The following is a 10021-nucleotide window of genomic DNA, read 5'->3' on the forward strand; positions in this document are numbered from 1 at the left end:
TTTGTCCGGGCCAGGAACATGTACTACTGAGAATGCATGTCATTGATTTTTATTTGGACGGGCAGTTTTTAAATCACTCTTCAGGCAGGGATCCCAACTCCTTGCACGGATTTTGTATCAAACTTCAGAGGCAGTCATGCTAAATTCCGCCAGACTTCCGAAACTCGGAGACCTTGTAATCTTCTCGTGTGGCTTCTGCCTGTAATTGTGTCAGTTTACGTTTCTATCGTTTCTTTATTGAATTAAGTCAAAAGTCGGAGGAAAGAGGAAAAGGCCTTCATGCCATCATGCCAACAGGAGGCTACATTAGAGCGGTTGGCAGGTACTGGAGATGGAATGGATTTATCCAGCTAAGGGCCCACAGCTGATGTAATGGCAGCAACAGAACCTGACACAGGGGGGTGGGGTGGGAGGTCTGAGTGGCTACAGCAAAAAGAAACACAGATTTTAGTTTGCTTCAAGGAAAATGAATGGAAAATGCAGCTTCTTCAAGTCTTTTACACACCAGACATTGTGATTCATCCAGAGATGACTCAACTTAAAGGTTAAGGAAGGCAGGAAACCCCACAGTAGACTTTACTTTACTTAATCAAGCTATATTAAAACAAATAACCATGTACTGTTAAACACACCAGAATGAAGAGTGCGCAGGATGACTGTAAGTCAAATTATATTTTATACACTTAATATCTATGGTCTACTTTACAGGTGCAGCTTGAGTTTATAGCATGTTTCCCTTCACACGTTGATTAAAATCTAAATACTCAGCAGTACTAATGAACTCGTTGCCACACTGGCTTTGTAAAATGTCTAAATTGATGACTGACAGTAATGCAGCACACATTCAACTTGTGCATGTTTTAACAATTCCTACGACACACATTCTCTGCAAACACTCCATGGCCACTAAAGGCTCCTCATGCCAGGGTGGAAACAAAACTCTTTTGAAGCACTTCAGTACAGATAAAGTAGTAAAAAAAGAAAGCCCACAGGCATAAACTTTACACTGCTGCAGTGACATCATCCGCCTGAGCCACATGGATTAGTTATCCTCACAGCTGATAGGCTCACAGGAAAAAAGGGTTTGGATTCCATTAACAAAAGCATGCAACTCACAAAATGTTAGGTAATCCAGTGAACGGCCCAGGAGGAAAACATTGCATCAATAAAATCTCAACTAGAAGTAAATAAAAAGGTAAGCAGACCATTCTTTACCTCAATCTTAAGATATTTTATCAGTTGCAGTTAAACTCTGTTTTATGTTGCTTTATGTTTATGGAATTACTATTACTGCAGACACATAACACACTATTGTAGAGCTAATTAAGATGCCTCCACGTGTACGCTCTTGTTCACCAAAACTAAATACTCCTGAATAACTCAGAAGTTGCATTACAGCTCATATTTCACGACACGCTGTTATTGAAGAAGGTGAGGAATTGCAAAACTAAGTGGGTGCTTCTTAAAGTTGTTAAATTATGATACTTTTCCATAAGACAAGCATATTTCTGTCTGTAGACTTGTTGAATGTTTTCACTGTTTAAGGAAAACACTAATGTAGCCACGGTAACCCAGAGTCACCTGTGTGACTCACTGAGCACCACTCCTCGTCTGAGGGAGACACATTATGATCTGATCATCCCTCATACGACACGCCCTTCCTGAACAGCTATTCATGCAGATATCAGCATTGAATTGACACATTTACTCAGCTTGTGTCATTATTCACCGTATTGTTTTCTGGATGGGTTGAGAAACATGAAACACCTTGGGCTGCGTGCACTCACTTATGGCCTGCGGGTCACTAATCATTTACCACTGTTAAGTTATTTTCCCACCGAGGGAAACTCTGTTACCTTTTATGTGGTAGTCTAATCAGTGTTGCTGGTAAACCTAAATAGACTGACTGAATAATCTCATTAGTTTGCAGCCGCAAAACCTGCTGTGCCTCCTGCTTCTATCCGCATCACTTGCTGATTTTAAGTAGTTCAACGTAAGGAAGAACTACAAGCTGCTGTTTCAGCTTGTATTTGGTCCCTACATCTGGGATAGTCAGTCGTATTCATCTCAGCCAGAGTTTACAGTATGATGTGGCTGACGCCGTGGCTTTGAAGGGTGGGTTTTGCAAAAAGCAAAAACGCGGGCATATCCTTCCTGTGAGGACGGTGTAACCGATCGCTCTGCATTGTATCTGTTTCAGCAGTGGTCCCAAAAGACTGAGCTCTCCTAACATGATGCCTACAGCTCGAGGCATGTCCCAAATGATACCCAATCACATCCTGAGAGTGGGTCAAACTATCCGTCTGGACTCAGGGCCACAGGAGACAGTCCATCGGCACGCCAGTCTCACGGAACCAAACGGTAGCCATGGTGACTCTGATCTTGATATTTCCCTGAGTAATCTCAACCAGCTCATCCTGGAACTGGATCCGACATTTGAACCCATTGCGGGCAACCATAGTCCTTTGTGCATGAGCCCGCCTACAGGTACAGTGTAACTGTATGACATCCCTTTGTTTCTACGCTTTTCAAACATTTAGGGTAACTATTATTAAAACACGGTCAACAGAATGACAGAAATAACTCCTCCAACCTACTCGGCTGGGACAAAGAGTACGATAAACCCCAGTCACGCATACGGAACAAAAACACCCGTAGGATGTGAATTTGTAAATGTACCTTTTGCAATGCTTTAAATTGTTTTAATTGGTGCCCAGACTAGTACCACACCCTGCAGATGTTGGGCTGCAGACACAGAAAAGCCCAGTGAAGTAGAGTCAGGCTGAGCGGTGTCTTCACTTAGACCTGCTTTGATGAGAAAGTGCGCACAAGAGACAGCAAAGCATATAAATGGATTTCCTGTTGCTCATCTTGTGTTGAAAGATGTTTGGTGACATGTTTACGAGTCAGAGTGCTCAAAATAAAAGGAAATCAAGCAACAGAAAGCAGAAAACAGTTAAAACAGTTAAAACCGAAAGTGAATATGCTCAGTTTAGTGCTGCTTTCCCATCAATGCAAAACACAGTATTTCACCTTAAAACAATACTCAATACGGCACCCGCCTGTAGTCTAGACACATTGAGCTAATTAGTCATTATTATGAAAGTGATTGCTGAGGCTACCAGTTACACATTGCTCACCGGCTTCAGTGTCTTCCTCATAAAATGAACTCACTCCGTGCTAATCAACACTGTAGGGCAGGCAGACCCCCTAGAACAAGTTGGGACTCCACAAGGTGACTTTGTATCATTGCTACAGCAAACATGCAGTATGCAAAGCACATATTTTTGAAGGAGTGACGCGAGTTGTGCAAGCAAGTACCTGCAGGAGAAATGCGACCCTTTTGCTGGCTCAAAACCAGACAACGTGCAGGGTTCTTCCTGCCTGTTCCAGAGTTTTAACACTTTACTCTCCATTCCCAGATGACTCCGATGAGGACGTCTCCCATTGCGTATTGGTCGCTAGGGGATGTTCTCCCTGCTCCCGGCCTGCCGCGGTCCCATCCGTGTCCCCCAGCATACCGATCCCTAGATCCAGCCGTGCCAGCTGCAGTCCCCATGGCTCACTGGTGTTCTCCAGCTCACCTACGTCCTCCCTGCCTCCGCTGCCGTGCGGCAGTGGGGCCCGACGGCATCCTTCACCAAAACATGATGCAGCCTTTGCACAAGGATCCTTGCGCCTGTCACACTCCAACAGAAACAGCGCCGTCTCCCTTCTCTCCATGTCAACATGCTCAGACACCAGCTACATCCTTGGCAGGTGAGAATCAAACTCAAAAACAGTGTAACTAATGAATATGTTGCTGCGGCATGGGGTGACTTGCAAATGTGCAGCAAAACCATAACTGCGCTGTATTAAGAAGTTGACGAAACAGGAAATGTAATAATTTATTTACAGACACAATGTGGTGACTTCAATAATAAAATGTTTACCTTTACTTTGCATTGATATTTACATTTGTAACACATCGTCCTCCTCCCTACGCAGCAACCTGTCCCTGGCCAGTGAGGACGCTGACTCTCAAGAGTTCATCAACACTCCCACGTATGGCTCCTTAAACGAAAGGTCCAGAAGTACAGCATCTGAGAACAGGCAAAGCCCAGAGAAGCCGCCGCTGTACAAGCAAGGAAACCTGCAGGAGCGTCAAGGGAAAGGAGCACAGAGATGTCCTGCTCCACATGTGGGGTCCTTCAGCAGTATTCCTGTGCTGCTAATCAACGGTGAACCCCAGCAGGATCTGCACACCCACTCTGCTGGACCAGAAGTTGACTTAATGCAGACCGCCCTTAATGTGTCCAACTCAAAGCCCATTTCTCCTCAAAGTGAGTCGCATGCCTCAAAGTCTTCTATTTCACGGCCAGCTATCTCATTTAAAAACAGTATTTGACCTCCCTGTCATATTTTTTATGGTTGTTAAGGTTTCCAAGGCCGTTTTAACGGCAGCCAGCCCTCAATGAAGTTCGTCATGGACACTTCAAAGTTTTGGTTCCGGCCGCATATCAACAGAGCAGAAGGTGAGAACCTCAAAACATTGATAAAGAAAAACCTCTAATGACGGACTAGCTCAAGGGTTTTCTTGCAGGACCAATACCATTTTGTTACTGCAGGGATATAGGACTCATTCGCAGTACAGATACAAACATCTACCACCGCCTCAAAGCATTTTTCTGTGATGTTTCATGTATTCCAGCTGAAGCTCTGGTAAAAGACAAGGAAGCAGGAGCATTTGTTGTGAGGGACAGCACGTCCCACAGAGGCAGTTTCGGTCTGGCTATGAAGGTGAAACAAACGGACACCAACTTCACCGCTACCACCTACCCAGGTAAACATTTACTGACACTGCATGGGCTTTCCCTTATTAGACTACAAAGCTTTATAAATCCACAGTCATGAATCTCATTTGGCAACAAGATCAACTCATACACATAAGAATTTACAGGTGTTCCAAATAGACAATCATAATTGTTATGGCTACTTTTTAATCAAATTGTTATTATTATTATTATTGTTATTATTATTATTTTTTATAAAGGTGACTGTTTGGTCAGTTGCAGCAAAGATAAGGTCACGAGTGCCTCAACTCCCAGAATCACAGACAATTGTCGTCGTGAACATGGTGTACCATAGTGCAGCTTTGGTCATATGTCTACAACAGAGGCCGGGAAGGCACAAGGGATCACTTACCCAACTGTGCTGATGGGAATGGGAATGTCTGAGGACCTCCAGCTATCCGCGACGAGGCAGAAGACAGTGCCGTTACGTTTTCCACCCACAGCACACGCTGCGTAAACACAAACGTTAACGCGCTGATTATGGCACTCGAAGCAATCAGCGAGAAAACCAGAATTACCACCTCGCGGTTTTATGCCTCCGCCAAACCAGTCATGTTGCAGTTTAAGTCAATAAACTGTCAACATTAGCATATCAGGTTGAAAGCATCCTCCCTTTCTTTGTGGTCACAGTCACCAAACAAATTAGTTCATCCCTGAGAACATTTTGAATTTTTAAGAATTTCCATCTAGGCATTCCTGGGATATTGCGTTAAAGGATCCAGCCAGAAAAATATAATATCTACGCGAAGGCGCCAACTGAGGCGAAGAAAACTCAATGACATAATGGGAGGGCTGATGAACAACAAGATCGGTTTCTAAGTGCAAACTTAGAAACATGACAGGACCACATATTAAATATATAATCTCAAAGTGTCAGCAGCTTGTGCTACGCTAATCCTGGCAGATGAAGTCGACCGGTATAGAGGCATTCCTGAGGAGCCATGTTCATCTGTGTGATGTTGGTATTCATAAAGAGGATTTAGATGTTCCCATGTATAGTAAACCAACAGAATCTACTGTCTGATTTGGTTGTCTGAAGCCAATGTGATCCGTTGGCTTTTTAGTAAGTTGGAGGTGGGATCATCTTGTTGCTCTCCAGAGTCTTATAAGCCCATTTGGGGAGGACCTGATGCTGCGTAAGATACTATCAATCAACATGTAAAAATACTGAAAATGTCATCTTTTAAATGGACCACCTGAAAGCCATGAAATAAGTAGTGCCAAAACTTATATGTCTACATTTGATGTAATGATCATTAACTCCACTAACTGCATGCAAATTATTTTCTGAAAATATGTCTTTTCATCGAAACAGGAGAGAGCGGCTCAGATCTCATCAGAAACTTCCTTATTGAATCATCGGCTAAGGGCGTACGCATCAAAGGCTCTTCTCAGGAACCATACTTTGGTAGGTAAAGGTCAACTAGAAGATAACTTTGTTGAATAAGATCTAAAAAGGGAACTACCTATTCAACTCACTCGAAATGCTCTCGCCTGCTCGACATTAGTACACACCCTGGTCTGATGATGATGATGATGTTTGGCTCACCAGCAATGAGTCAGCCCTGTCGGGCCTTTTAAGATGTGGGTGGAACCTTTTCTTTTCTTTATTCAGTATGATTTTACAGGGCGTATTCCCAGAACCACAGAGCTATTATCAGGGCTTTCCTTCTCATCTGCTGCCGCTGAATTTTATCTTTTCGTGTGAAATCTATCAGTTCTTGATGTGTAAAACCACCACGCTGCAATTTGATACACAAGTTTGTTTTCAATTCTATTTTAAAAGTTTGTATATCACGACAAAAAGAATGCCAGTGAAATATTAGCTGACAATTTTTTGTCTGAATTTCTCCACGGAACTCTACCTTAACCAAAGCTGTGCTTGTGTGTCATCTTTTCAGGTAGTCTCTCTGCCCTGGTCTACCAGCATACTATGTGTGCTTATGCTTTGCCCTGCAAATTACTGATCCACTCCAGAGGTAGGCCATTATTACGAGACACAGGAGGTGTGTGTGTGTGTGTGTGTGTGTGTGTGTGTGTGTGCATGTGTGTGTGTGTAGATACATGTAAACCTGTATATCTTTGCATACACAGATCTGGTTGCAGCAGAGGAGAGCACGAATCACAAACCAGCATCAGAGGACGAGAGTAAAACAGGTGGGACGAATCAATAAATACTAAAGAATATAAACACAAATTGCCTACATGAACTTGTTTACAGTTGTCTCCCAAGTATTGCTTATACAAAGACACTTAACTAGGAGCAAACTAAATATAAGTAACCGTTAGAAAAAGAAACATAACGTTACACAGGAAAACTTGAAAACGTCATCAAACTGCTGATGTCAGTGGGATTATGGATAGGATACAAATGAACAACACATTACAGTAACACAAGGCATTAAATGAACAAATACAACTTACCCTCTGTGGTCAAATAGGAATGTTTTGAAGGGGATGCTGACAGTAACGCAAGCTTGTGGAAGACAGCTTAAGTTAACTAAAAGCTAACCGTTGCTAACGTTAAATAACAGTGTCAGAGGTCACAGTTTGTCTTTAGAAATCCTCTGACGCTTTTTAGAAACTCTTCGATGAAAGGTAACAACATTTTAGTAACGTTATAACAACTTAAGTTGTCTTGAAACTACAAAAAATGAACAAAACAGATGAAAGGAGCCCAAAAGACCTCAGAGGGTTGAGCTAGCTGACAAAAAAACAGAGGCTCGGTTGTTTGGGCCCTTATCAGCGCCATTGTGTAACAGGAAGGAGCTCACACAGGTGTTACTAATCCCTAACTAATGGAGGCTGCTCTCCTTTAAGGTGTGCCACTACCAAGCTAGAGTTCGTATGGTTGATGTGGTTTACCAGAATCTTGAGTAGACAATTTGTGTTATTGTTCATAACGCTGCAGCGTTACCTGCTATTAAGAAATTGGCTGTGGATTAGTTGAGAATAAACCTGTACATTGGCCCAAGCAGACTTTTCTCAGTATAGTTCCAAAGGATACCGTGTCTCCTGTAAGCCACACAAATAAGGAAAATAGCTATGTATGTATGTAAATCTATGTATTTTTCGAGAGATGCTAATTGAATCTACAACCCTGGAGGGAGTTTTACTAACTTAAATGTACTACATGCATCATTAATCCCCCTTCCCCTCTAACTCCAAAATGTTTGCCCCTTCCATAGCTTGTAACTTTGTCTACCTGAATGCTGTCCCCACTGAGATGCTGACGGGCCCCTGTGCAGTGCAGAAAGCGGTGTGCTCTACACTGGAGAAGGCCCCCGGTTCCTTCACACCGATCATAGTCAACATGAAGGTGTCTTTGAAGGGCGTCACACTGACAGATATCAACAGGAAGTAAGACAACACACATCCTGTTATCCTGCTGCCTGGATTTTACTTTTCTTTTTACAGTACACAACAAAACCATGGTTGTTTGCATGCAACTTTTTATTAATACTGATCAAATCTAATAGCTGTATTCATTTCTTCCCAGACTCTTCTTCAGACGCCATTACCCTGCTCACCTGCTTAGCTACAGTGGTGAAGATCCAGACAATCGACGGTGAGTCGAAAAAAAAAAATATATAAATAAAAGATACCCTAAAATGTCACATTCATTTCATTCATTACATTCATCACAATACCAGGGCTTGAACTGGCACACCCTAATAAAGGATTCATTAATATTACCGGTTCTTCTTCTGCCACGACATTGAAATATCGTTATTTTTATAACACATAATACATTTCATAAACAAAAGATTTATGTTGACATATTTTAATCTGAAACTTTCTTTTTCTACTCTTACAGGTGGTTGAAAGGCTCGAGTTCTGGTGCAAGGTAAATTTGAACTTTAAATGCTTTAAAAAGTCAGAAAAATATTTTTCTGTATTTAACTTTTCTACATACTTTTTACGTACATACTTTTTGTGGAAACCGCCGGTTGGCATCAGCTCACATGCTTATTGGTCGGGGTTGAGATACTTCCTGTGCACGACGAGAGGTTGTGGTTGGTAGAAAAACTGTTAGTAGCATTGGAAATCATTAGAATATATTATATGTGAGTATACAATATATCTGTTTTTCTGATATTCTGAGTTGGTTGCTTGTACAAGCCACAAAGGGAAACAAAAAAGTAACCTTTGCACCAACAGTATTACCATTGAGAAACTATGGGGGAGTTAAAAGGTTTTCTATTGCCACTTAAGAAAACACTTGCTCTAGAACTTCCAGTTGATTGTTTCTTCCTCCTGACAGGATGTTTGGCTTCGTAGCAAAAGGCGTGGAGGTCGGCGTGGAGAATGTTTGCCACGTCTTTGCAGAATATGACCCTCTGCAGTCTTGCAACAAAACGATTGAGATCATTCAGGCTGCTACAGCAAAGCCTTAAAAACACGAGGACTGAGACAACATGATGACCTTACCTACACTGACTGTGTTACACTGTACTTTTCTCAGTGTGCATTGTGGTGGTCTTTGAAAGTCTCTTCATCGAGTAAGACTGTTTCTACCAGATCACAATACCACCGAAATTGGATTTCGAAGCGCCTTAGACGATCTCGACTCGTCTCATGGTCCCACGATTAATAATATTTAAAAGAGAGATGTAGATACATGTGGAGATATACTGCACAAGACAAGCCGTCAAGCAAGGACGTAATCAACAGGGAACCAGCAATACATTATTGTAATTATATGACGCACTGCTGCTTTTATGATAATCTCCAGCTAGTTTGTAAATATGTTAAAACATTCCACAATATTTTACCAAATCTTGATATATGAAGCTCGCAAAAAATATTTCAATGTAAAATGTTTTATTTTTTTAATGAAAACGCTTCAAACTACTACTTACCTGGAGGTTAGGTTATGGTAAATTAATTGATTTGTGCAATACAAGGTTATTTCTGCACCTTTGTAATCTATTTATAGTGGTGAGGAATTTCTAAGGTTTCGTTAATAGACGTCCTTTCATTTCAAGTTACATACACCCTAGTTGTATTGTTTAAAATGTATTTACTATACAGCACTGTAAACAAGTTATTCTATATTCATGTTGTTTTATGTTATGTCAAATAAACATGTAAAACCAATCCAAGTGTGAAAGATGTATCTCTTCCTTACCGTCATCTTAAAAGTAAAGTAAAGTAAACAAAATGGATAAAATGATCGTTTACCACGT

The 10021-nt window shown here is 41.6% G+C and overlaps 1 protein-coding gene across 2 annotated transcripts; it reads left to right on the forward strand.

Moving 5' to 3' along the window:
• The first annotated feature begins 1105 nt into the window (after positions 1 to 1105).
• Positions 1106 to 9932, forward strand: LOC120825690 (tensin-4-like). 2 transcript variants are annotated; one of them, XM_078108944.1, is made up of 13 exons: positions 1106 to 1195; positions 2204 to 2487; positions 3423 to 3759; positions 3988 to 4322; positions 4419 to 4514; positions 4691 to 4822; positions 6148 to 6240; positions 6734 to 6811; positions 6927 to 6989; positions 8021 to 8192; positions 8332 to 8400; positions 8650 to 8679; positions 9097 to 9932. In XM_078108944.1, exons 2-13 carry the CDS (start codon positions 2232 to 2234, stop codon positions 9227 to 9229), a joined length of 1794 nt encoding a protein of 597 aa, XP_077965070.1. In that variant the 5' UTR covers positions 1106 to 1195; positions 2204 to 2231; the 3' UTR covers positions 9230 to 9932. The 2 variants fall into 2 exon arrangements, with proteins under 2 accessions (XP_077965070.1, XP_040043390.2); XM_040187456.2 differs by having other exon boundaries at positions 1129 to 1195; positions 2201 to 2487.
• Positions 9933 to 10021: the final 89 nt, after the last annotated feature.

This window comes from Gasterosteus aculeatus, chromosome 9, assembly GCF_964276395.1.
Source record: "Gasterosteus aculeatus chromosome 9, fGasAcu3.hap1.1, whole genome shotgun sequence".
Classification (NCBI taxonomy): Eukaryota; Metazoa; Chordata; class Actinopteri; order Perciformes; family Gasterosteidae; genus Gasterosteus; species Gasterosteus aculeatus.